The sequence below is a fragment of the Equus caballus genome, chromosome 11 (assembly GCF_041296265.1).
Source record: "Equus caballus isolate H_3958 breed thoroughbred chromosome 11, TB-T2T, whole genome shotgun sequence".
Taxonomy (NCBI): Eukaryota; Metazoa; Chordata; class Mammalia; order Perissodactyla; family Equidae; genus Equus; species Equus caballus.
Genome location: NC_091694.1, coordinates 13,740,540 through 13,768,479, shown reverse-complemented (window position 1 = coordinate 13,768,479; position 27,940 = coordinate 13,740,540). Strand labels below are relative to the sequence as shown.

The window sequence follows — 27,940 nt, the reverse complement described above, 5'->3', positions numbered from 1 at the left end:
CAATCTATCCTCTGCTCCCCAAAAAATCACCAAGCTGACAACAATGGCCTGGGTCTTCTAAGAGGGGCTGTAACAAGAGGCTCAGAGTCCAACGAGGCAAATGAGTGAAGTGAACAATGACAGCAGCAGGACCAATTTGCCTTGGGACAGACAATACTCCAAGTTACAGATAACAACCTTATGAGGCAGACATTATCATCCCCATTTTACAGGTGAGGAAACTGAGGCATGGAATGTTTTAGTAACTTGACCAAGTGGTAGACGCAGTACTCAAACACAATGACCGCAGTTCTGGAATGTGCTCAGATGAAAAAGCCAATCTCAAAAGGTTACATACTGTATGACTCCATCATATAACATTCTTACAGGATGGAAAACAGATTGGCGGTTGCCAGGGGGCAGAGATGGGGGGCAGGGAGGGGTGGCAGGAGGCAGGTGGGTGTGGTTCTAAAAGGGCAACAGGAGAGATGGTTGTGGTGACGGAACCGCACTCTATCTTGACTATGGTGTTGGAGACGTGACCCACACATGAGAACTAAATAAACACACATACAAATGAGTACAAGTGAAAAAAAGAAAAAGCCCAAAGTTACCAAGATCTGTTAGAAGTAGGCTTAGGTGGACTTGGTGTAGGCAGGTGGGGAAGTTATCAAATATAGTTAGATGGAATGCTATCATGAGTGTGGCAGGCCGAATAATGCCCCTCTCCCCCAAAAAGTGTACATTCTAATCCCCGGAATCTATGACTATATCAATTTAATTTTCCTTGGTAAAGAGACTTTGCAGATTAGATTAAGTTAAGGATCTTGAGATGCAGAGATGATCCCGGGTTATTTGGGTAGAGTGTAAGGTAAATTTGTAAGAACTGTAAGATAATAAATTTGTATTGTTTTAGTCCACCAGGCTTGTGGTCATTTGATACAGATGCAATGGGAAACTAATATAATGAGGACCATTGGGAAAAAAAGACAGCGAGCTTCAATTATTTGGAAAACTTCATGTATGTGGAAGGCTGTCACCCCTGGCGTGTCAGATGGCTGCCGTGTTCCTGAATGCAGGAAGCGATTTGTTTGATTGGCAGAGACCAGGTATAGAAAAGTTCAAAGCTACCTTTACTCCTAAAAATGCTGCCATTCCCTGTCACCAAGCTTTGACAGTGTCGGGGCGTGTTAAATGGAGCTGGCATAGCTCACGATCACAGACTGTCTAATACACGCCAGCCAGTAGAAGTCTGCAGAACAAACACTGCCTCGGGAGGTTGTGTTTTTTACTGTACAATTTCTCTAATCTTCATGTTTGAAAAATAAGACTATTTAAGCTCATGTTATGCCTGGAGATAGGAATGTGTGAGCTCTTTTGGGGGAAAACCTCACCAATTTATGTATCAAGATAACATCTTTAGCTATTTGTAATTCAGAATTTAGGTTTCTAAGTAGCTATTTTAATTCTATGTTTCCACACTGTCTAGGCATATAACAAACAAAAAAACTCTTAAAAAAGGAATAAAAATTAGCTTACACTTTGAAAGGGTCTACTAGTTGCAACACTTTGTTACCAGTTACTTTCACTCTTACAGCAATTCTACAAGGAGGATATTGTTATCCCTAACTTGTCACTGCAGAAACAGGGGTTCAGATAGGTTAAGTAACTTGCCTGAGTTGCCACAGCCTGTAAATAATAGAGTCAGCATTGAAGCTTGCATTGGTCTGATTCCTAAGTCCGTCTTTTCCACTGTTAACTACTGCTTTCGAGATAAATGCATGGGGCAATACGTTGAATAAATGCCATAAGAGCCATCAACAGTTAACATGAGAGGTCTACAAAGAGCTGAAGATCGGCCTAACTTTGAATCTATTACTTTCCACCATGTCAGAGCTCAGTTAAGAAGTGAGTGTTTCATCCACAGGGCTGTGTGTGGAAGGAAAGTTGGCTACACAGTGATCCAGGGTTATAATTCCTCCAATCCTTGTCATGTACTGAGCTTCATAAAAGAGGAAGAAAATTACTCAGTACATGTTATAGCAATGATAAAGTCCTATGGCCACTGCTCTAAACACACATCCTGGCACCACTTTGCTTATAACCACTCTGAAGTGTTCCTCCTAGATAAGATACCATGAACAATTTCAGCATGTCACTTAGAACACTAATCACTCTGATTTTGCTAAAAGCCATCGTTGGAACCACCTTCTGACCCAGTTTTTCCATGCAGAATATTTCTACAAGCAAGATCCCCCATCTTCTGCCCAACAGTGTTGCTTAAATTGTTTTGACCATGACCATGTGAGAAACGCATTTTATCATGCAAGCAGCTCAGGTGTATACATAACAAAAACAAAACTTCCATGAAACAAGACACAGCCTTACTATGTGCAATGACCTCTCATGTATTTTTTTTAAAAATTTTGCTCTATTTAGTCTAGCTTAGTCTATTTTGTGGTCATGACCCCACACAATGACTTAGTGACTGACGAATGACTCTATACCCCATAAGGGGGTTGTGTCTGCTGTTTGAACGTGCTGCTCCCTACCTCTGGGGCAATATAATCTGGAGTCCCACAGAAGGTCCTGGTCGTGACTCCATCCATCATGTGTTCCTTGCACATCCCAAAATCAGCAATCTTGATATGTCCTTCCGAATCCAGCATGACATTGTCTAACTTCAGATCCCTGTAAGGAAGCAGAATAGCATCAGTGTCCTTCCCACGACACGACACGGTTTGCTCTGGAGCTGGTGAGACAGAAATCTCCTAATGTGTTGCCTGGCTTACAGTGGTACTTAATAAATGCATACTAAATGAATGACCAAATGACTTAACTAGTGATTCCCAAGCTTGGCTGAGCTTGTGAATCCAGCAGGTCTGGGGAGATCCTAGTCATTTGGTTTATTAGTATCCTACACAGAGGGGTCTGACACACAACCAGGTTTGCAAAATCATGGGTTCAGAACAACCTCTGTGGGTCACACACGTGTCCCTCCCCCTCTGCCTATGTCCTTTTAACTACTCTTTACTTAATACTGGGAGACAGTCTTCTCTTTGGCACCAGACTTTCACTGTAACTAACAACCTCAAGAATTTAATCCAATGGTTTTCCCTTGCCTCCCTCTATTTCCACATGTTCTGCTGCTGCTGAGCATCTAGAACAGAAATTTGGTTTCCATTGCTCCTTGACCTCCATTCCAAATAACAGGCAGAGGAAGGAGCTGGAGGTGGAGAGAAAAGCATGTTTTCTTGTTATCTTGAAATGAGATAAAATCTTTTGAGGCCCAGAAATTGAAGGCGGTTCTGACTTGCCTGGAGGCTGCAGAGAAAGGTAGGCCCCAGAAGGTGTCTGTTACCTCAGGGGTTATCAACTCCTTATCTTAAGTCCCCATCACAGAGTTACATGCCCACAGAGGTCCAGAGGTCCAGCCAAACTCTCGACAGTGCAGGTGGTAGAGCTTCGATACACACCTATAAATGATTCCTCTTTTATGAAGAAAGAACAATCCAATGGAAATCTCAGCCGCATAGAATCTGCAAAACAAAATGCTCATGAGGTTTCTGGTTTGCTTCTTTGGATTCCTGGAGACTTTGTACCCTCCAGTTCAGGCACTGAAGAGGTAAAAGAATGTAGACTCTGGGACTGTCGGAGATCAGCACTGCCCTACACATGTTCTTCCAACCCTTCGACCTTCCCTCTGCCATTTTATTACTCCAACTTCCCCAAGGAAAGATAACAGCTAATAAAATCAATGAGATAGGTTTATTACCTGCCCAGAAACAAGTGCTTCTTATCTAGGGCAGCTAGACAGGTAGTTTACTGCTTAAAAGAAATTTCTAATACAGTCATGCACCACATAACGACATTTCACTTAATGACGGTGGACCCATAAGATTAGTACCATAGACCCTAGGTGTGTAGTGGGCCACACCATCCAGGTTTGTGTAAGCACACTCTGTGATATTTGCACAATCACATTGCCTAACGATGCATCTCTCAGGAAGTATCCCTGTTGTTAAGTGATGCATGACTGTACAACTTTTTAAAGAGTGGCTATTACTATAGTAATCGAAACAGCATGGTACTAGTACAAGAACAGACACACAGATCAATGGAACAGAACTGAAAGCCCAGAAATAAAACCATACGTCTATGGACAGCTAATCTTCGACAAAGGAGCCAAGAACACACAATGGAGAAAGGAAAGCCTCTTCAATAAATAGTGCTGGGAAAACTGGACAGCCACATGCAAAAGAATGAAAGTAGACCGTTATCTTTCCCCACGCACAAAAATAGACTCAAAATGGACCAAAGATTTGAAGGTAAGATCTGAACCATAAAACTTCTGGAAGAGAATATAGGCAGTACACTCTTTGATATCAGACTTAAAAGGATCTTTTTGAATACCTTGTCTACTCAGACAAGGGACACAAAAGAAAAAATAAACAAGTGGGACTTCATCAGACTAAAGAGCTTCTGGAAGGCAAAGTAAACCAAGATCAAAATGAAAAAACAGCCCACCAATATACATATATAAGGAACTCATACAAATGAACCACAAAAAACCAAAAAACCCACTCAAAAAGTGGGCAGAAGATATGAACAGACATTTTTCCAAAGAAGATGTACAGATGGCCAATAGGCACATGAAAAGATGCTCAACTCACTAATCATCAGGGAAATGCAAATCAAAACTACACTTAGATATCATCTTACTCCCATTGGAATGGCTATAATCACCAAGACAAAAAATAGCAAATGTTGGAGAGGTTGCAGAGAAAAGGGAACCCTCATCCACTGCTGGTGGGAATGCAAACTGGTGCAGCCACTATGGAAAACAGTATGGAGATTTCTCAAAAAATTAAAAAGAGAAATACCATATGACCCAGCTATCTCACTACTGGGTATTTACCCAAAGAACATGAAATAAACAATTCACAGAGACTTATGCACCCCTATGTTCACTGCAGCACTATTCACAATAGCCAAGACATGGAAGCAACCCAAGTGCCCAAGAACTGACGATTGGATAAAGAAGATGTGGTGTATATATACAATGGAATACTACTCAGCCATAAAAAAAAGACAAAATTGTGCCATTCGTAACCACATGGATGAACCTTGAGGGCATCATGTTAAGTGAAATAAGCCAGACAGAGAAAGACAAACACCATATGATTTCACTCACATGTGGAACATAAACAAACTTATGGACAAAGAGAACAAGTTAGTAGTTACTACGGGGAGGAGGGTGGAGGGTGGGCACAAGGGGTGAAGGGGTATACTTATATGGTGTATGACAAATAATAATGTACAACTGAAATCTCACTATGCTATAAGCTATTATGACAACAATAAAAAAAAAGAGTGGCTATTACACTATTCTACATCAGGACTAGGGTAGAGTGGAGAAAATTTTCATTTTCCTATTCTGGACAGAATACATTAGTGTTTGAAAATACTATTATTTTCTGGAAGACAAAGAATAATGTGTGATGAACTCTTTAGCTAGGTTACTCATCCCCCACCCCCACTCCAAGCGCTGAGATAAATGAGACACACGCCATGACTCACATCTGAGTTTACCCTTTCAGACGCTTCACAATAAAAAGCAGTTACTGCCATTACTTCAAAATCATTAACAGGTTAATATCTGAAACTCAGACTAAATGTTGAAGGATGTTTTAAAATTTGCATAGCATTTAGGAATCTTTGAAGTGTAAGAAGCCACAAGACTGTGCTGCGCGAACATCACACCCAGAAGGCTTAGAATAAGCACACATGTCTACAGGAGCAGAGAAGAGTGCCGTAATGATAAGGACGAAACTCTCAACGGCGGGGTGGGGGTTGGGGGGGACACCCTTGAGGGCTGGCAAGAGAGGGACAAGACAAGGGAGGGAAAAGAGATGGGATTACGGGTGACTTTTATATTATTTTTCATGCTTTTCTGTATTTTCTGTATAAAGTAAAAGCTTTCAGGCAACACAAATGCAATGAAAGCAATACAAATACTTCAAAACATAAGGTGGCCATTCTGCTGCTCGTTCCTTACAGCTCTGTGTTATCAAGCTTTATCTTACAATCTGAGGATTTTAATGGTTTATAACTAACAACATAAGAGAAGGGATAAGGCCAGGCAGTTCTGAAAATTGAAAAGTGAAAATAAAAACAGGAAAATCTCCCTTCGCATTTTTTAAGCTTGCTACCCAAGAATTCCTTATTCTGCCTTCAGTTAATCTTCCCTAGGACAGATCAACCCACACGGGCCAAAAGTTCTTCAGATTTATCTTTGAGACTGAACGTTGGCCAGAATCTGATGAACATTTGCTAACTTGATCGATCAGGTACGTGCCCACTGAGTATCGCATCCTCATTGAGGGAAATGAAATAGCTGTTTGTTTAGTTTTGCTTCTGTTGAGTTTCCTGAGACTTCCTGGCCCGTGAAAAATGGGAAGATTCTGCAGGTATCGAAGACTGCCTTCCAGATGGATGATTCTCCATCTTCCCCTGGAGCCCTGTCTCTCTCCTGTGCTGCCAACTCCTGCATCCCTGCGACCCTGCATCCAAGCACATCCCAATGAAACCTTCCAAACCGAGCTCATGATTCCCCACAACCACCTCCTCCTCGGTGGCTGCTGCCTCTCAAACCTAAAATGGGTGTCACCTGAAGAGGTTTCTCTCGTGTCACCCCCCTACCCCGTCACCAAGTTCTGGTGTTCGTCCTCCAGAATGTTTCTCAAAGCCACTTACTCCTCTTTGGCTCCAAGGTTAAGCCCTAATTACAGCTCCATTCTCTCTCCTCTACATAGATTTGCACCAAGCCCCTGGTACTGGCCCGTATACTCCCCGCCTTCTTCCTTCGGCTCTTGGCCAGGAGGCTCTATGAAAACTTAACCTGATGCTGTCAAGCCCCCTTCCGGCCTTCCCTGTTCCTCAGCCAGGCCCTCCACCATGCTTGTCACCTAGAGCCCTTGCCTCTCCCACCACCAAAAAAGAAGAATCTCACACCATCTCCCGTATCTCTGGGTTGGGCGTTCCCCAAGGACGTTCCTCCCTCACTGCCTCCCTTTCGGGGCTTTGCATGGTGTCCTGTGCCACCTCTAAAGTGATGGCAACACGTTACAACTGTCGACTGACTTCCCGCTCCACTCTGGAGGGCAGGGAGCCACTGGTTCCTTTCACACTCCTAGCACCTGTTGCATTGTGGGTGTGCAAGACCATGTGTTCAAGAAATGAGTAGCTGACTCAATCAATGAGGGTGGAATCGGGTGACAAGGGGTTACATCAGCATCTCCAATCTACTAGAAGCAGAATCAACTTCTCCTTAGGAAACATTCAGAGGGACCCTGCCAATAAACCTGCCCCCCTGGGAGGTGACAGTGCTCCATCTTGAACCAGACAGAGCTCCACTTTCATATTTCACTCAGCAGAAGTTTCCAGTTGGGAATACTATGCTGTCTAAATTAAGAGACTCAAAAAAAAAAAAAAAGTACTCACACTGCTTGTGGTTCCTTAAATTTTCCTACTTGCTGAATGTGGTACATGAGGTCCCCGCCATTGACGTATTCCATGACGAAGTATAGTCGATCCTGAAGACCAAGGTCAAAACGTGAGCAGGACTCCTCCACGGGCACAGCGGCTTCCCTCACTCTGTGCAGACTGTGTTTTGCTTTCTTGTTAGTTAAATGTGGGCCGCACTGGCAGATCTGCTCAGTGGAGCCCTTCAAAACTTTCTTCCCCAAATAAAGAATAAGTCATAAACCCTATTGCACGAGGGCCTTGGGAGGTATAAAGTTATTACATAACTCTGAAATAATGGCTCTGTGAGAACGTGTCTGCCCCCTTCTGGCTACGTGTGCTCCCCATTAGAGTACCGGCCTCAAACGTTCCTCCTTTTCTCCTACACATGTGACACATTTCTATGTTAGAGACGGTGTGAAGAATCCACATGGGCCAATTATTTAATTTTAACTAGTGTTTCTGGTTTGCAGTGTCCAGGAGGCATGCCATAGTAACGTGGTAATGTGTTTAACTGGATGCTTCTGAAAACAAGTCTTGTCAATTACGTTGGGCTTATAAACTGTAAACGCTCAATGATATTTACTGTGGGGGAGGGGACTATAAGTGGAGAGGCTAATCAAATGTTCTTTTGCATCCATAACATGCCCGAATGTTGTTTCTGATTTTCTCTGTCACTGGTATGCTAAGTGTTGGCCCCACCGAGGGAGCATATTAGGGAACCAAATAAATCTGCATACTTATGAGGACATTATGCTGGAACAGATGGGGAGAATGAGAGGGTTTAATAGTGAAATAACTAACAGCACAGCACACGGAGGTAGAAGCTGACCTCTGCTCTCTTCTGGACAGCATCACCATTTACAGAGGTTATTAAACATTAAAGTATTGCACAGGGAGAGAAAAAAATGATGAAGCTGGTGCTAATAAGCAGGAAACAGCTCTGGGATCTTCAATCTCAGCTTTCCTGTTACGAACTTTAATTTCATCTTTATTTCTCTGCTCTGTGGCTTTCTGGAGCCTAATCAGCGTAACCAGGGTTACAGGATCTGGGCTGGGATTTGGGGATGTGGCTCTCTCTCCCTAGCACATTGCTCTCCTCTCCTTGGCGCTGCTTAGGAGCTGCTGGGAGCAGGACGCTGACCGTGCTGCCAGTGCCAGGCTGACATACAGTGGCCGGCGCCTGACTCTGCAGCCCCACTGCCCATCCAGAGACTGTGTGACTGCCCTGCCATTTTGAGATTCTAAAATCCAAGAGCATTGAGGGGCGCCTTCCAAGAAATTTTAAAGAGAGACATAAAATAGAAAGTCAATTTTCGGCCAACGGGAAGTTGAAAATAATCATCATCATAACAGTAACAATTATAGCTACTGATTATTGAGTCATATCTTAAAAAGGACAGCTGCTGAGGAGTGGAAAGCCTGTCTTTGGGAATGCCTCACTACGGTGCCATCTAAATGTTTATATTTCTTGCAGGCTACTTGCAAGCACCATGCCAGAGCCCTGGCCCCACAGCTGGCTGGTTAGTGCTTTGGAACTGTTTTGTCCTCTGTTTAGTTATACGCTATGACAGGGCTCAGCAAACTTTTTCGTAACGGGCTAGTAAATATTTTAGGCTTTGTGTGTGTCTTGCAACTGTTCAACTCTGCCTCACTAGCATGAAAACAGTGTAGAGGATGAGTAAATGAATGAGCATGGTTGTGTTCCAAGAAAACTATTTATGGACACTGAAATTTGAATTTCATCTAATCTTCACATGTCAGGAAATATTATTCTTCGGGTTTCTTTTCTTTTCTTTTCTTTTTTTTTTTTTTTAAGTTTTCTTAGTTCTCATGGGCCATACAGAAACAGGCCTGTTTGCCAACCTCTGCTGTGTGGCATTAAACAAGAACACACTCTTGTAAGAGATCAAGTCTCCTAATGTTCCAACGCAAGGCCCGGCAGCTAGACCAGTGGTTTTAAAAAGCCAGGACTTTGAGTTATTTTATTGTTTTTGTATCTGAAAGTCTTAGCACATTGCCTGCTATGAAGAAAACTTTGATATAACAGTTTGAACTAAATGGAATTAACGTCAAGCCTCTAAGTAGTGGGCACATCACAGAGAGGGGGCACCCCAAATCTCCCAGGGGCACAAGAGTGAGAGGTTGTCCCCAGGCACTTCTGCTTGGCAGAGAAGAATCGGGGGCTGAGCGGTCCCCAGGTTAGGCCTTTCTCCAGCCTTCTCCACAGGACTAAGGTTGACTCAGGTGTGGAGAACACTTTGGTTCAGGGGTAGCCCGTGAGAGCACGCTGTGTGCTGCGCCACAGATAGACAGCCCGGATCCTTACCACCGTCTGGAAGCAGGAGTGCAGCTGCGTCAGGAACGGGGGCTTGTCAAGCAGGGCCAGGACTCGCTTTTCCACCATGGTGCACTCCACATCGTCATCTTGAATCACCACGTCCTTCTTCAGGATTTTGATAGCATACAGCTCTTCTGTTCCCTTCCTGTCAGCAAGCATCACCTGGGAGCAGAGGAAGAGCAACCTGAAAACTTCTAGGCATATGTCTGGTACTGGGGGAGGTGGGGAAACCAGGTCGGGGGACAGTTCATGCAAATCTGTAAATGGGTGATATGACAATATTAATAAAGTTCTACTTTATGAGATTTTGAAATATTGCACATCCCTGCAAATTAAATTCCTCCAGCACTGTACAGTGTCTAAGCTGGCAAGATCTATGCACTGTGTAGGCTATTGTCACACGATGGCGCTATTGTGGCTGCTAAAAGGAATACCTAGCATCATCGGGATCAGTCTTGAATTAAGCACATTTTTCAGGAGCATCCTTGGAGCAAAATGTGACCGACCTTTATAAGCTTTTCATGAGTCAGGAACCAATACAAAAAAAACAGGCAGGACTGCAATCAGTTCCTGAGTCTATCATGAGATTTGAGGCCAGAGAAGCCAAATATAGACATCCAGGCTGAGAGCTGAAGAAACCCAGTTCAGTGTCTCTTAATTATTACATGTGCTTACTACAAGGCAACATTTAATGTTTAATTGTGAAAATTATTCATTCAACTGGCATTTGGGAGCACCCACTCTGTGCTGATCACTGAAAGGGTGACACACAGTGAACCCTCTGTAGCTTTTTGGATGCAGTTGTTTTTAACGAAACGAAACATTTCATTTTAATGAAAGGAAACATCTGAGAAACCAGTACAGCGAGCAGGGCAATCTAAAGGGCTGCTGTGGAAATCTTGGGGAGAACCGGATCAATTCCAACATTCTCTGCAAAAGCCCAGCTGTGCACAGACTCCTGTTCTCTTACCTTCCCAAAACTGCCCTTCCCCAGCACCATGAGGAAATTGAAGTCGGTGAGTTTCACTCTGTCAAGGTTGTTAGAAGGTTGTCGCCTGTCTTCTGAAGGACTGATCACTTTGTTACCAGCGGGGCCAAGCTTGGCTTTCTAAACAAGCACACATGAGAACAGTCGGTCATTTTTCCAGGGAAAAGACTGATAGAAAAAAGCGTGTTGTAACTAAGCTGGCTGGGAGGTGAGAGGTGGGATGGGGTGAGAAAAGGAATCTGAGGGTGATGAAAGATCTACTCATACTTCAGAGGCTTTTCTCACCCTAAGGGCAACACTTGCAAGGTAGCAAAAAATTGCCCCTACCTCTCACCAGATGAGAGGACTCTGTATATGGTTAACCGAGAATCAAGTCATGGGACTCCACCAGGGGCAGGCAGTTTGTAATCCCTGGATGGAGAAGTTAACTTCTTGGGGAAAATGGTGCTTTGTGACTGTTAACATAATGAAAAAAGTAAACTGTGTACTGATGCTTTTCTTATTTGTAGACTTTCCAGTCTAAGATTAATCTACATGAAGGAAACTTGGACCCAGGCAAAAAGGGAGCATAGTGTCCTCGCAAGGAGAACCGCTTAAATGGCAAGCTGGGGGGATGATTTATTGCCACTTTAAAAGGCACAGTAAGAATAGAGTGTTTTTTTTAAGTCAAGAGTTGCACTTAGGAAAAGAAATGATGACATGCATGAGAATCTGGTCACATCAAACACACGGCGCCCTTTGAGCCTGAAGAATATTTGGTCAGTGATGTGTGAGTTTTTATAAACTAGACTCAGGCCACACAAAGGTCCTGGAGGGACCACACCCTCATTCTTCTCCTGTGGGGAGTTAGTCTCATGTCAGAGGTGAAAAGTCAGAGGGCTCAGCAGAAAAGGAAGGGCAAGTGATCACCTGGGGACATCTAACAGTCAGCAAGGGAGCCCGAGGAGAAGCCTGGCGTGGGCGGAGAGTCTCCCCACAGCCCCTGCCTGCTGAACACCGCCTGACTGACCGTGAGTCTGCTGCCGAGGCCAGGGTCCTGGGGGCTGGCTGAGCCCAAGGGCAAAGACTCCTGCTCTGGATACATTGTTAAGGAGAGGGTGCCTCCCCCTCCCCAAGGCAGCAGACCTAAGGGCACCTTTGAGCTTTGGAGCAGGGGCCAGGACACCACTCAAGTCAACATGGTCACCAAGATGGCGCAGGAGGCAAAGGAGGCATTCAGGGGCTTGACTATGCGACCGAAGCACTGGCAACCTCAGTTCTTAGCTCTTGGAGGAAAACGTGGGATTTGCAATTTTTTCCGGCTTTCGAGGAATCATCCACATTCCCTCTTGGAGCCACAGAATCCCTTCATCCCACAATTACTGAGTGTGCCACCTCGTGCCAGGCTCTGTTGAAGAGGCTCTGCATTAGCAGAACGAGCCGCAGTCAGCTTGTCTGGATCCCCAGCACTAACTCAGTGCTTGGCACAGGGTGTGCACTCAACATTGTGGCTGAATGAATAAAGAGATGGAGTCTGAATGGGTTCATCAGATGTGCTGTTAAGGCGACGCTTTTCTCTCATAAAAATACCTCGTTTGTACAGAGATCAAACCTCACGGCTCGAGTGCATGCTCTGATGACTCAGCATGCCCGTTTAAGCAGAGACATTAAAGTATGGGAGACGGTGGCCCTGACTTTTTTGCTTTGAGGCTGAAAGTATTTAATACAGTTGCACTATAATATTGTCAGTCCATGTGGGAAACACGTGGGAACTTGGGGGCCACTGGAAACATGCTCTCTAAGGACAAAACCTGAACTGTGATGATATATAAACTGGCCTCCCCTTTGACAGAGGAGGGAAGGAATTTCGAGACAGACTTGTGAGAAAGAGTCAGGACATGACCACTCAGGTAAGGGTTAGAGCCCTCCTGAACCGTAGGACCAGCACCATCCTCCGAACAGACACCCCAGGAACGAGCCCAAGCTGAGAAACTTTCTGGTTTGTGTCTAAATTTAAATGAATAATCAGGAAGGTCAAGTTTGAGATGAGAATACTGACTATGCCACTCTATTCTGCTCTTCTGATTTTTAAAAAGAAAAAAGTTATCAGGAAGAGGCACAAAGAGATTATCAGAAACTTCACAGTAACATCCGAGAAGACGGAAACACAACGGACTCATCGCTCTGACGTGCGTGAAACAGCTGAAGAGCGTTTTCACCCGGGCGCAGCTTCCACCTGCAGTGCTGCGTCCTAAGCAGATGCTCCTGACTCAAGGGCCTTCTTCAACAGTCACTGCTCCTTCACCTCTGACCCTTCAACACCACAGCCAGTGCAGACGGAATGGGGGCTGATGGAGGCGATGGCCTCCAGGAGAGATACGGGGCTTTATACACACATGCATCCCTGCCTCCACTGGGGGCTGTACCCCAACAAGGGCTCTGTGAGTTTTGTGCTGTGACCTTAGTCTAGTTACAGGGACGAGATATTCCCCACAGCCAGGCTCAAGGGATATAAATGCCAAAAAAGCATTTTTGCATTGAGGATTTCTGCACCCACATGCAATGTGATCTTAGACTCTGCTCCGAATTCAATCCGTGAGGTTGGGGAGGAACATCCACCAAGGAGACTCCTGCTCTCAGGAGGTGAAGCCAGAGAGAGAAAGGCACCAGCTTCCTGCCCTGCCTGGACAGATTCCATTCTCACGTCTCTGTAGCTGGAAGCAGAGTTGGGTAGAGCAGCGGGTCGTTTGGGAAGGAGACAGGCCAGGCTGCCCACACCAAGTGCATTCACTGTCAGAGAGCTGGCTTCTCAGTGGCCTGGCCTAGAGGGTGAGAAGGGGATTTCTCCCCAGCTTGAGCCAGCCCTGAGATAAGAGCAGCCCTGAGGTCTTCATGCAGCAGCATTTCTTCCACGTCACCTACAGGACACGCTTCAGAGCCATTTCCACGTTGCCACCTGCAGGCCTTGCTGCAGAATGGCATGGGCCCACTCCAACACCGAGCTTCCATGAGCAGCTCTTCTAGGGTAGGAACATCCAGGATACCAAAAGCTCAGTGGTCTAGGACTGACTTGGAGCAAGTCCCTCGGTCAACCTGGGTCTAGTAAACAATGGGGCTGGAGGAGACAGCCAGTGGACCCGGCAGCAGCTGTGTTGCTGGGGGCCTGAGGGCAGGGAAGGCAGAAGACCCCCAGGAGGGTGGTCTACACAGCCCCAGGCCTCGGCCTCCAGACCACTTCCAGGGCCGCCTTTGTCTTGCCAATTCCGACCCTTCCTGGGTCCATGGCTCCCCTCCAGGCAGTCGGAGTGCAATCATGTTCTGTGGAGACTGTGACTGCAACGCCCCGACCCCCTCTCCTGGCTGACTTCTCCCCCATCCAGGTCCCAGCTCCCCTGTCATTTCTCTGGAGAACCCCTCTGCAAAGACTTCCTGCCCTTCTCCTCACTGCACCCTGGTCTTAACAGCTCACACGGCAACCTGTCAATACCTGCCGATGGTGTGTTTACTGTCGAACGCCTCTTTGAATCTCACTCTACAGCTGATCCATCAGCAGCTCACGTCAAAGCCACCTTCAGATCATGTGCAGGACCCACCCTCTGCTCAGGGCTTTCTTCGCGACCTCTCTGGCCAAGGCGGCCCCACCTCTGGTGCCCCATTTCAGTGACCTCCTCCTCATGGGTCTCCCTGCTTCCACCCTGTCCCCCTTGCCCTGTTCCCTGGAAGGATCCTGTTCAGTGGGGTGCTGTCCTGGTCCCCTGGATTCCCATTTGGTGGAGAGAAAAGGTCAAGTCATCACAACGGGTGAGGAGGAGACTGGGCTTGGGGCTGTGACCTTAGCTCCCATCACTCCCCCGGCCCTCTGTCCTAGCCACGCCAGCCTTGCTCCTGCCGCGGGTCTTTGGTCACCCTTTCCATAGGGGCCATGCTGTCCTGTTCACCCACAGAGTCCAACTCAAGGCTCGCCTCTGTCTCCCTGATGCCTCCTCCATCCTGGAATTTCCAGCCTGTGGTAGACGCTGTCTCTGCCCTGCCCACGTCCCCTGAGCTTTGGGCTCTGCACACCTGTGCACACCTGAGGCTGTCTGAGGGTTCTAGTCGGGTGACTTCTGTAGGGCGTGCCCCACAGTTACCATCCTAGGGTGCAGCCCACCACCAGCTGCACACAGAAGTGTGTTCCATGCTGTTTTCCCCGCTCCCCAGCAGGACTGAGCTCCAGCATGGTACCCAGCTGGCTTCCTCCCTCCGCTGGCTCACATCCTACGCCCCCCCGGGGTTTCTTGGGATCCTTCCCACCTGAACTCCTTGTTCTCAACCCTTGTGGCAGAGTTGGCTTCTGGGGAACTTAGACACGTGTACCTTCTTCCTGGACTCACTGATCTGGCTTCCTCCCTAGACTGTGAGATCCTGAAAGACAGGGACCATCTCACTCATCTTTGTATCTTTAGACCAAGCACTGTGCCAGGCACATAATTACCCACTCAACAAATATCTCATTCATTCGTTCAAAAACACGTCTTCTTTAAGCACTAGGACTTACAGAATTCGAAGAGGCCGAATCATAAACAGTACGGTCATCTTGTGGCCAGCACTAGTCACACAAGATGGCAAATGTTAACACAGAAAAGCAGCTGTTATCAGGTAGGCTGTTTCAGAGAACTGCCCCAGCCTCTGTGCAGGTGGCTGTTCATATATAATCAGAACTCTCCCCCTCAAGCAGTCCCTGGTCGTGCTGGGTCAGCCACAGAGAAGGCTGGCTATCATGGCGTCCCTGCTTTTAGGGAGGTCGGCTACACAGCGACCCTCCCCAGAGGCCATGCTGGACTGGTTGGGGCAGCAAGCTGAAACCATGGCCTTGGAAGAGTTTCTCCGAAGGGATAGTCCTCAGATGAGAAGTCCAGCCTGCCCCAGACCCAGCTGGATCTCTGCATGAAGAGCAACAATGAATCCCTGAGCCGACCCTTTCTTTGAGGTTTTTAATGGGTTGTTTGGCAACTGGTCTCCCAGCAGGACAAAGAGACCTGCCCTTCCTGGCTTGCACACTGTGGATATAACTCTGGTTGTCATGAATGTAATTCAGGCTTCACCAGGAGTGCAAATAAAATCAATATATGTCTAGGGATAAAGCTGAAGCTGAGCCTAACTGCAGAGACTTCAGCAAACCCAAGGAGGCGTAAGGGAAAGGGTGCTGACATCCTTCACTATAGCAACGCAAACACAGCCCAGCACAGCCAGACGCCCTGCCGGGGCACATGAGCCAGTGGGAATCCAAACCGCAGACACAGAAAGCAAGTCTCCTGGACTGATAGTCAGAGGAGAGAGAAGAGGCTTGCGCTGGACTGGGGATCGAATGCATGGACGAGCCCGTCAGTGACGTTCCTCGCTGGCCCATCCCGGATCTCAAGTTGGATCTCGCTCGTCTCCAACACTCACGTAAAGAAAGCTGATGGAGGATCAGGCGCCGGGCAGCAGTGGATGGGATGGAGATCCATGGCCTGCTGTACCACCATCCTCCCTTGAAGCCCTCCCCCACCTCCCAAAGGCAGAAGGCCCTCTCAACTCTGATGATGCTTGTCAACCTCTTCAGAGAGCAGTGGCCAAGAGCTCAGGGTTTGGATCTCCACCTCAGCACACGCTGTGTGTGGTCGTGGACAAGTCAACCACTCTGAGTCTCTGATCCTTCATCTGTGAGATGGGATGATTCTGCTGACGTTCTTCTCACAGGGCTCCTGGCAGGAGTAGATGTGAGAATGTTTGGCGTGGTAACTGGTACCCAGCAAGTGTTCACTGCTTGGTGCCTCTTATTATTTCTTCCTATTCACCTCTATTTTCTCAAGGGGCTTAGTGGAGCCCTGGCACAGAATTCTCGCTCAGGACACACATGTTGTTGAACTCATGGGTCCTTGTGTGACTTTAGAACATTCCATCATTTATTCCACAGATATCTATATGTCTGTCATGCCCAAGACATGGGGCCAGGTGCTGAGAAAACCAGACCAATAGGAAGTAGCCTCTCCTCTGAAGAACTTCAGTCCAAAGGTACTGCGGTCTGCATCCCTGCCACTCAAAGCGTGGTCCATGGACCAGCTGCATCGGCATCACCTGGAGGCCTGTCAGACTCTTGGGCCGCAGGTCGGACCTATTGAATCAGGACATGCATTTTTAACAAGAACCTCAAGTGATTCCCATGCACATTTAAGTTTGAGATGTGCTGATTTACGACAGCTGGAATGTTTCTCCAACTTCAAATGTCCCCTCAGAGCCAATGTTCCTGAGACTCTTTCTACCGTTGACAATGTTCAATTATCATATAAAATTGATAGGCAACTCTGGAAAGAGCCCTGGACTTGGATTCCAAACAGCTTGGATCAAATGTCGGCCTTACTCATATTTGCTGTGTGACTCTGGGAAGATTACACTGCCTCTCTGAGCCTCAGATCCCTCAGCTGTAACACAGTGGTAATAAGATTTCTATATCTCTGGGCTATGCTGAAGGTGTAATGAGGAACGCTTTGCAAAAGCCCCCAGTGCAGCACCTCACATCATACTCTTTACCCTGGTTTCCTCCTTTGTCCCAGGAAGACGACACTATTGGCATGGCCCTTGGCCTCCTGGCATATGCCTCCTCCCTGACTGCACATTGAAGGCCTCCGTGAGCAACTGCAGGTCACCTGGGTCAGGGGTCTGCCTGGTTGACTCATAGACCAGAAACCCTATGACCCACGGACATGTGTCAAGGCTGCAGATAGGCTCTGCAGGAGCTCAGGACTTGTGGGGAGGCAGAGGCACGTCCCCGTGGGCTTCCAGGCCTCCCAGCGGGGCAGGAGAAGAATCAGGTCTCGGCTCCAGCTGCTCACCCCGATTTCCAGAGCGCCTTCTGTAGCCCCTGTGGGGCTGGGCTAGGACTGGCGCAGGAAAAGACCCTGTCTTATTAAAATGGCATAGAAGTTCTAAGAGAGAAAACAAAAATGGAAACTATGACATATAATGCACAAAACAGAAAAGCGTGACTTTAAATGTTGCAGCTTTAGCATGTTTTTTTTTTTTTTTTTTTTTAATAAGGCTAAAACACAGCCTGGTTTACTGGCTATGATGAAACAACTCAGAATCCAGGATTTTTAGGTTCCCTGAAAGATGGCTCATTAGCATTAGGTCTAGTCTGGCATCACGATGCCAAGTGGACCAGCAGGTTGTGAGGAGCAGTACTCTGTCCCCCTCAGACAATTTACTCGTAACCGATGTGCGTCTCATTTTATACAACAGATCTATTCTTTTTTCTTTTCCTGCTTTTTCTCCCCCAAATCCCCCCAGTACATAGTTGTATATTTTAGTTGTGGGTCCTTCTAGTTGTGGCATGTGGGACGCCACCTCAATATGGCCTAATGAGTGGTGCCATGTCCGCGCCAAGGATCTAAACCCTGGGCCGCCGAAGCGGAGCTCGAGAACTTAACCACTCGGCCACGGGGCCGGCCCCCACAACAGATCTATTCTTGAAAAGACATAATAGTTTGCAATCGTTGAAGGTATTCAAAATTTAAAGGACTCCTATGATGGCATTTCTGTAAAGCAAATCACACAAAGTGAATGTGAATATTGCAAATTCAAATTCTTGCAGTTGGGGTTGAGCATGGCATGTGTGTCAAACGCCTGTGTCTGAGGAGTTGTCCACGTGTATTGTGAGAGGCTGTCCACATTCGGCCCATTATTAGGGGGTTTTTCAAATTAAAACTGAGAGGAGGATGTGCCAAACTACCGCGCTGTGTATCCAACGAGGGATGGGGTTACGGGAGATGTTCATTTTCTATTAGGTGGGACCATTTGCAGCTGCTGAGATGTGACGATCGGTCCTACAGTCATGGAAATTCCAAATGATTTAGCGTAATACCATAGATACTCTGCAATGTTTGAACTTTGTATGATGATTATATACTAGCTTTGGTATGTGGGAAAACAGGCAATAAAGACATGGGGGAAGTGTGTAATCATAAATCGCCAGCCTCTAACACAACAGCACCCCGCCTAGCAATTCTTCCAAGAGGTGCTGACTATCTTCGGTAGAAATCCAACCCATGAAGTATGCTTTAACGTTAAACTACATCCCATTGTAAATGTGGCCATTCGTACCTATTTTGTGAATGTTCATTAATAATACCGTATCTCCCAGCATAACAGAAAACATGGCTTTGATGAATATATTTATCAAAGATGTTTGCAAAGTGTAGAGAGATGAACCTGACAATAACAGAAGGTTCTTTATACTTCTAAGATTCCAAGGGCAGACAGGCCAACAATAACTAACCATAAAAGCAATGAGTAATTCTGTATTTCTTCCACATTTTTTTTCCTACAATGAAAATGTCCTGTATTCAGCACTTATCTGAACAACCCTGGCAATATAAGACTGATGGTGTTTTGGTGCTGTTCCATAAACCCAGGCATGGGTAACAGAAATAGCCATGCCATGTGTAGCTAAGGACCTTTGCATAGCATCTTACCTCTAAAGCAACGTATTCAGCTGCACCCACTGAAACATTAAGAGAAATCATGCACTTTCAGGAGAAGAAACCCACAAAGGAACCGGGAAGGAGTTTTCAATGATACCGTTAAGGGAGTAGGGCTGTGTGTTTCTAACAAGCCATGAGTCACGTCTATTACCTCCTACTCAGTAACCTGGCAACGGGTGAAGATGATGCGACTTTGTGGGCATTATAGCCTCCTGGGTAACACAGCTGGAGGAGATAAAATGCCCGTGGTTCTCTGGCTAATTTTTCATCTTCTGGAATATGCCAAGCATGCTTGCTGCCTTGGGGCCTTTGCACTGTCTGCTCCTCTGGCCCAGACAGGATGCTTTCCTGTCTCACCTCAGGTGCAGCTTTAAGTATACGGCTTCCACATGGCATCCATCATCCTTTCCCAGGCTGTGTATTCCCTTACGTTCTTCTCACTGCCTGTTACACATTTCTCTTTCTCCTTCCACTGGAGGGAGTGCCGGGACCCCATCTGTTCTGTTCCCTGATGTCCTCCAGGGCCCAGGAGAGCGCCTGGGGTGTCGTGGTCCTTTGGATACTTTTAGAACCAATGGATGAGCATGTACATGGGGAAGGCAATTACTTCTAATATAAAAATGTTTTAAAGGCAGAGTTATTGCTTTTAAATAATTTCTATAACAAAGCTGCTGCTTGTTATAAAAGTAATACATGTGTACATTTTAGAAAATTCAACATGCAAGGATAAGTAAAAAAAAAAGACAATTCAAATCATCCATAATTTTATCACCTGCACATAATCATTGTTAACATTTTGGTGAATATTCTTCTAATTCTTTCTTTTCATGTTTTCTTCTTTGATGTATATAGAACTATATGGTTTGTAACCTTTCCTCCCTGCTGTGTTGTGAACTTCTTTTTATGTTACAAGCACTCTTCTACCACATGACTTTCGTGACTACATAACAGCCCACTGTGTGGCTCTACTGCAGTTTATTTAACTACTCCCCTATTGTTGGACACCTAGGTTGTTTCCAATTTTCACTGTTTTCAATAACATGCAGATGAACAATTTTGTAGTCCAAATCTCTACGCATATCCCCGATCTCTCCAGGATAGATTCCTGATGTGGAATTGCTGGGTCAAGAGGTACAGGTATTGCAAAGGCTGGTGCCCAAGGCCAGACATTTTAATCCGACCATGAAAAGTCAGAGAGAAAAGAAGGAAACCCAGAGAGTCAAGGTAGCCTAAAACCTGAAGTCAGGACCTTGGTTTCTTCTAAGTGGTGTGTCTAATTTCGTGGTTGGACTCTCAATAGTATTTTTTATTTTTCAGATTTGCCAGTCTAATCTGCAATTGCAACCTGGAGGCATGGGGCCAGGCGAGCTCTCCCATACAACTGTGTCAACATCTGCTGATTGCAGTTTTCTCCTAGAGTCGGGAATCACAGGTGTGCCTCAGTTCTCCTGCTGGCAAGTGCAGAGAGTGCCTCAGAACTCAGGACTGTCAGTCATAGAAGGTTCCTTGGGAAGGGCTGACCTGCCTTTGGTACAGGTGAAGACAGTGAGGGTAGAGAGCGACCCCCACTCCCTATGGCCACTGAACTGGGTTGTGGCAGTGTTGGGGGAGGAAGAGAAGGATGCTACTATCCTCTAGGTTGGTCCTTGAAACCAGACCCTGGATCATTCTGCTGAGGTCACTCCCCTGTGCTAAGAGCCGCCCCTTCTGGGATGTCATCTTTTACCAACAGCACAATGGGGACGGGGCTTTCAGTATTTGAACAGAACTTGGAGATAAGCTGATCAAGGCCACCCACATTACAGACGAGGAGCCTGAGGCCTGGGGGGCTAAGTGATGTGTCTAAGTCAATTTTCCTTCCTGGAAACCAGAACGCTGGTCTTTGAATTCTGTGCTCATCCTCCTACATCAGGAATAGGCAAATATTTTCCGTAAAGGAGCACACAGTAAATATTTTTGGCTTTGCAAGCCAAATACTGTCTCTGTAGTATCTACCCGATTCTGCCGATATAGTGTGAGAGCTACATGAATGACTGAGTGAATGAGTGTGGCCGGGTTCCAGTAAAACCTTATTTACAAAAACAGGCAGCAGCCAGAATGTGGCCCGTGGGCTGTAGTTTGCCTGTCTCCCTACATCATGCAGGTTCTCAAATCATCCTCATTTGCAGTTAGATTTAAATAAAACGTCTCTATCTCCTTACTAACCTCTCAGAACAGCCACAATTAAGAACCTCAAGTGCACTCGGATTAAATTACTATTCAGTCTTTTCCATGATGCTTGAGATGCTGACTAGTCCAGGAAAAAAACTGTTTGCAGCCAAACAATGTAGTGAGTGGAGTAGACATTCAGTGGAGCAGAAATTTAAGGGAAACCACATTCAGTCATTTTCTTAATGAGAAATATTTTTATGGACACATCCACTTAGGCTGCTGCCACTGCTGAATTCACGGGAAGCCATCAGGCATCTGTTGTCATGGCAACCAAGCCATACTCTAAGGAGAAACGCGGCATCCGTGACACAGCAGCACTTTGCCCAATGCGGAAAACACGAAGTGCTTCGTTCTATCTGTACTGAGTGTTATTCGCTCTAGTATCCTGCTGTGCTGTTGTCTTTACAGCCAACCTGGTCTTCCCATCTCCCAGAGTTGTCCACTGATGCTGACACAAATCTTCTTAGGCTGACTAATCTGTGATTTTCAGGTTGCGGTAGTCAACCTACGGATCTACTAAAAAGGTCTCAGGAAGGCTGCTGCCATGTTTTCCCCAGTTTCTAAGAGTCTAGCCTCAGGTGAGGGTCCCGGGACCAAAAACTTACCCTTTCTAAGTTTTTCTATCTGCAAAAACCCGTCTTTCTCTCTCTCACCTGTTTGCTGATGGCACCCACTCCTCTGATACCTGCCTTAGAGGAAGGCCCAATGTGAGTGGATGTGCATGGCATGTCACTGTCAGGGCACGTTTGGTACTTAGTAACTTTTTGAAACAACCTAGAGAGACCCTGGACCTCTTGCCTTTTCAGCATCTCAATGATTCCCCCAAATCAAGGAACAACTGGGTGCACAAAGTATGACTCCCATCTTCACCTCCGTCAGAAAGTAAAGAGATGCAGGCACAAGTTCATTGCTCTCTTCCGCGGGCAGGTTTCATGGACTCTTCTATTTGCAAGTCTTTACTGCCCTCTTGTGGTATTTATTTTCTGGACTGACTGCACTTTGACCGGGATGTTTTAGCAGAAACACGCCTAAGGTTCACTAGTCTGGCCCACAGAGGTAAAGGTCCCATAAATGCTGTGAAACAGCACAAACAAGACACGAATTCTATCTTCCCAGATACACCTTTACGGAAGATGCCTCAAATCTCTAATGCGGGAGCCGGGCCTTTGCACAATGCCAGGGGAATGTGTACTGATGCAGAAAGCGTGTTTTAGAATCTCCAGGTGCTTTATTTCTAGAAAAGAGCAAAACCCCAACCACTTCTAGACCTCTCTGTGTCTCCTGAATCTCTTCCCAAAGCTTCGACCGCGCCCGGACTTTGCAAGTTGCAGATGCAAGAAGTGCGGAAAGGGAGGCAGTGAGGGCTGTAGGAGGGCCCTGGAGTGGTCCCAGAGAGCCGCGCTGTTTATCTTAAAGGCAGAAACACAGAACAACCTGGGAAATAATGAGAAACGATGATAGACACAGGGGGGCAGATTCAACGAAAAAGCCCCCACTGGGGAAATTCAACCAGAGCTAAATGATCACAGGACAGCAGCTCCTGAAGTCAATAAAAACAAAAACAAAAAACAACAAAAAACCCCATCAAGCCACAACTGACAATAAAGCCCAGATCCCTGTGGAAAGTTCCAGACACTTACTTGCAGCTCTGGGCAGCAGCTGCAGGAAAGGTGGGCAGGACGGGGCATCTAGTGAAAGAGGGGTGAACCTCCCATCCACACGGAGGTAAAAACACCACCATAATGATCCTTTCCCCAAAATGCTGGATGTCTGCTCAATTACTCAATTTAAGTTTTTTCATAAAATGTCTGACAGCAGCAAGCATTTGGAAAGTGGGGCCGACTGCAATTAAATTTAGCACAAAATTTCCATAATCGTTGATTTCATCCTATCTTCATGGAGTGTTTTTAAAAACCACACCAGTTTTTAAAAACGAGGGACCTAATTATAGCTCAGTGGGACACCTGCTTCCCAGGCTGGCGGCAGCTGCGCAGGTCCGGGCTGGCCTCTGGGCCCCCTGTGGCTGACAGGGAAGCTTGGAGGGGACTCAACACGGTGACGAGCATGGGATGTGGGGTCCGCCACATGTGGACTGGAAGACGGTTTCGGTATTGTTGACTTCTCCGAGGCCTCAGTTTCTTCATCTGTGAGATGGACTGAAACTCCCAACCTTGTCCTACATGGGGAGCCCTCCCTTCCTACCGTGACGGGGACGTAATCAGAGTTCAGGAGCTGCTGCCAGGCTCCCGCATCAGAAGAGAGACTCTTCTGAAAGGGGAGCTTTGGGGGAGGATGTGTAAGGGTGCGATTTGGGGTGAGGGGGAAGGATGCTCCCTGCTATGGGAGTGGATGGGGCTTTTGTGTCAATAGGCCAGGGAAGAGCCAGGAAAATGTAAAATAATTCAATTACTGTGACCCCATGGGACCCACAGGCTGCTGGGGCCTGAGGAAATGCATGTTACAAAGGAACACCCCTAGTAAGAAGTGAGACCACGGCTGCACCCCCTACCAAAGCCGTCAGCTCTGCACAATCGGCTGTCCACCCACGGCCACTGGCCAGAGCCGCGGAGAGTCCTTCCTGCAAGTTTCTTTCCAGTCTGTCAACAGAGAGAAATGGTCCCTGGGGGCCGTCGCTGGACTGATTATGGACAAGGCTATTTTCAGGGAAGCTGAAGATGAGTTCGTGAACAAGCGGGCGACAAGAGGTGTGAGTGCGCGATGGGACTCCCCTTCCACCGCCTGGGTCAGGGTGAGTTTTCCAACACACAGGGGACACTTTCTTTCTCAGGGAGAATAATGTGTTTCTTGTCTTAAGACTCATAACAAAAGGCACAGGAAACATCAAAAATGTGCACCAACACAAAGAATGTTAGAAAAGAGGCTGCCGACTGGCCCCCTCTCCATCCTGTTCTTAAATGAACTCAGCCCGGCCTCACTTCCCGGCTGTGGGCGGGAGTGGTGGGGCCGCAATTCCTCTCTGACAGCTCCTTGTACATGGGGGGGTCGCCCAACTTGAGGCCCATGAGTGGCTGAGAAAGCATGACAAAGGGTTTGCTTCAACTTGGTGATGGCTTCTCAGAAAACAGCCCTGCACAGTGGCACTTCCGTTAGAAAAGACCCCTAACTCGTCCTGCCTGGGGGTGAGAAGTGGGAGAATGCTGAGAACAGTGACAGCAGCAGACACTTAGCCAGGCATTGTTCTCAGCACTTTTTGTATTTACTCATTTAATCCTCTCAACAACCCTATGAGGTTGGCTTTCATCACCCCCATTTTAGAGATGGAGAAACTGAGGTAGGGAGATGAGCTAAGAGACCCAAGGCCACACAGCTGGGAGGTGGTGGGGCTGAGATTCGAACCCAGGCAGCCTGGCGCTTCACCACTACCCCGTGCTGCATCCTGGGAGTGACGAGGTAAGAGCTGTGTTGCCCAGCAGGCGGGGGACAGGACAGTCCCTCTGAAGAGGGGGACAGCCCTTCCCCAAAGTTGGGAGGGGCCACGGTTCACCTGCCAGGAGGGGACCTAAGAGGTGAAAGCTTGGTCCTAATCCTTTTTGTTTTTTCACTCCCTTTCTTATTTCCTTTTCCAGCCACATCTGAGTTTTGCACCTAGCTTTTCCTACATGTTGTGAAACACAGCCCCATAATATGTACATTATTTTTCCCTGGAATAAAAGTTTCCAACATAATAACAAAGACAAAAACTTGTTGTAATGTCACGTCACACAGGCCAAAGGCGTTTGGGTCACAAGAAGGATCCGAGGACCCAAGTGTGAGTTTATTACATTAGAGTAGAGGTGTCCTCTGAAATAACAAGGTATAAGATGACAGGAGATTTATTTGCTTTTATGCAGAAGCTGTCAGGACATCCCAGAATGATCAAGAGGTGTCTGCTTACTCTGAGGACGTGGGATGTTGGTGCCCTAAGGGAAGAAATCGCCCGGGGGCTCGGTGTGTTCAAGTGTGGCCGACTTCTGAAGACGTTTCTCCAAAATGAACACACTGCATTGAATGACAGGGTTTTACAAAACAAACGACAGGAGGGCGGCAACAACAGGAGTCTTGAAAGGCGGAAATTTTCACACATGATAGTTACCACACTCCGCAAGACTTGTGAAACCTCAAAGAATATTTCTTTCTTTCCCATTTCGAATAACTCTAGGTCACTAATCTCACCTTATCTAGAGATCAGAGACTTTAAAAACATTCCTTATTAGATGTTTTCTTTAGTCCAGTGTTTTTTAAAGAGTATTATGAGTTGATTCTAGCTTGTGGTAGAGGATGGGATCTCCTCGCAAATTCTTCACTCAAGTAGTATTTGAATTTTTAAATCTTCCAGTTGGTTCCAATATGAATACGCTGTAAGAATCTAGAGCTGATTTTAATTATTAACAAAGGCAATAATACACTGAGAGCACAGCTGGTCCATGGCCTTACCGAGCTCCCCCAAAGAGAGTGGTGTTGTCAGAAATGACAATAGACCAGATTTTTAAAATAATTTACATGCAAGTTGCAAAGTTCCATTGGATAGTTGGGGGATAGAATGGTTGATTAGTTACAACAATTAAGCGAGTGAGGAAGAAATTAAAAAATGGGAAAAATGGAGTATAGTGAGTAGTATTAAGCCAGGCATTAAGAATGTCAGAACCATTTGATGATTTCAGCTCATGATATATTACACTACATCTTCTACATAAACGCACACATGTAGTGTAAGTACGCCATATTGATTGCATGCTAATGTAGATGTAGGCCTATATAAAACTGAAGATGAGTCTTCATACGTGACCAGAAACATATATTAACAGAAAGAAAGGAAAATGTGTTGTCAATTTAAAGATGCACTCTTTCTGTTCATTTGATGCTTTCAAAATAGACTTGAACTTATCTTTAATCATTCATAGGAGATTTCAATATTACCTTGGTAAAATTTTAAATGAGCCTAATCTGAAGAGAAGGAAGGACCATATACTCTCTGGGTGATCAATACACAGCATTTTTCCTCACTGGGGGACCACGGCCATTTGGACAGGAGAGCACAGACTAAGACACAGGTAGGCACGAGTTTCAAGCTACCAGAACACACAGTGCATCGTTAAGTGGAGAGCATGGCTGGGGGACAGGCTTGGGAGCCACAAAAACCAGGAAGTTTTTGTGGAAGGAGGGGTGGAAGAGGACCGAGTGCAGGGAGATCTACCTTTAAGAAGCGGACATGACATCCCTGTAAAAGACAGGAGAAGGAGAAAAACTGCTCGGTTAGTAGGGGAGATGTTAGAAATACAGGAAAACAGCACCATGAGAGAAATCAAGATCGAGTACCACACACCATAGGTTCCATTGACGATGCAGACAGAAAGCACGGGGCAGAGACAGTCAGCTCCAGACACAGCATGAGGGTCAGGGAGAGAAGGAAGTGACCCTTCAGATGGGCACTGCTCCAGGGGCTCAGCAGCTGCAGGTCTGATTTGGCCCTTGGAGGGGTAGAAACTCACTCTTCTTTGTAAAAATGCTGAAAAGGCTAGTATCAAACCACACGGGGCCAAGACTCTTCTCTCTTGTTCCTGTGGTGTTTATGTGGCCAGACATGGTACCACGCCAACAGCTCCACTACATTCATGTGTGTCTCTTTTGGTTTTGGCAAATCCATACGATGGAATAATGGGTATTTGGTTAATTCAATGTTTGAGGTAGTACACAGCTAGTTACCTGATACTTTTATACACAGGTTGCCATTATTCAATAAATTAGAATAAAGCCAAACTCGCTTACCATTAAAACTGCTTGTAAAAAAAGGTATTTTTTTTCTTGATGATTCAGAAGGCTCTTCAGTATCTTGAAGCACCTAAGACAACTGGTGCAATATAAATTGGTCAGGCAGCTGGTTAACCAAGTTCTGGTTGATTGAACACCAGGTAACTAGGTTTTGCCCTTCAGCCACATCTCTTTTGATCTTTCAATTTCTGTCTTAAAAAAACCCATCATGACTGGATAATTTATTTTCTCAAGTACTCATGTGAGAAAAATAAGTTGAAACCATATTAACAGAGAATTCTATAGAAGCAGTCACAGGGTTAATCCTACACATTCATACAGCGTGTGAGTTAGCTTTTGGGAGAAAACTTGCGAGAGCGCTTGGTTTTCTGAACCTAAATTCCAGAGCCTGAAAGGGCCACAACATCCCTGAGCCTGAAGAGACAGGAGATCAGAAACAAACTGATGGTACTTGTACTTAGAAGGCTTTGTCTACAAAGATAGGAAACTGGTCAAACCACGAATTTTGCATCTCTTTGAACGGGTATGGATAGACGACGTTCTTTTACATCTTATAATTATGCTCCTTTAAATCTGTAATCACAAATCTATTTATAATTGTTCTTAAAATAGGCCATTTTGTTCCAATCCCCAAAACTCTATTTTAGG

At 46.1% G+C, this 27,940-nt stretch overlaps 1 protein-coding gene across 6 annotated transcripts in view; it reads right to left on the bottom strand.

The window, feature by feature from the left end:
- Positions 1-27,940, bottom strand: part of PRKCA (protein kinase C alpha) — a 404,670-nt gene that overhangs the window by 46,409 nt on the left and 330,321 nt on the right. For all 6 annotated transcript variants that reach the window (XM_023652179.2, XM_023652178.2, XM_070226042.1 and 3 more), the window contains 5 exons: positions 10,815-10,952; positions 9,833-10,006; positions 7,483-7,574; positions 3,456-3,518; positions 2,532-2,670 (listed from right to left, as the gene is read on the bottom strand). In XM_023652179.2, the coding sequence (XP_023507947.1) occupies positions 2,532-2,670; positions 3,456-3,518; positions 7,483-7,574; positions 9,833-10,006; positions 10,815-10,952 (606 nt within the window). The remainder of the gene's footprint in view (positions 1-2,531; positions 2,671-3,455; positions 3,519-7,482; positions 7,575-9,832; positions 10,007-10,814; positions 10,953-27,940) is intronic.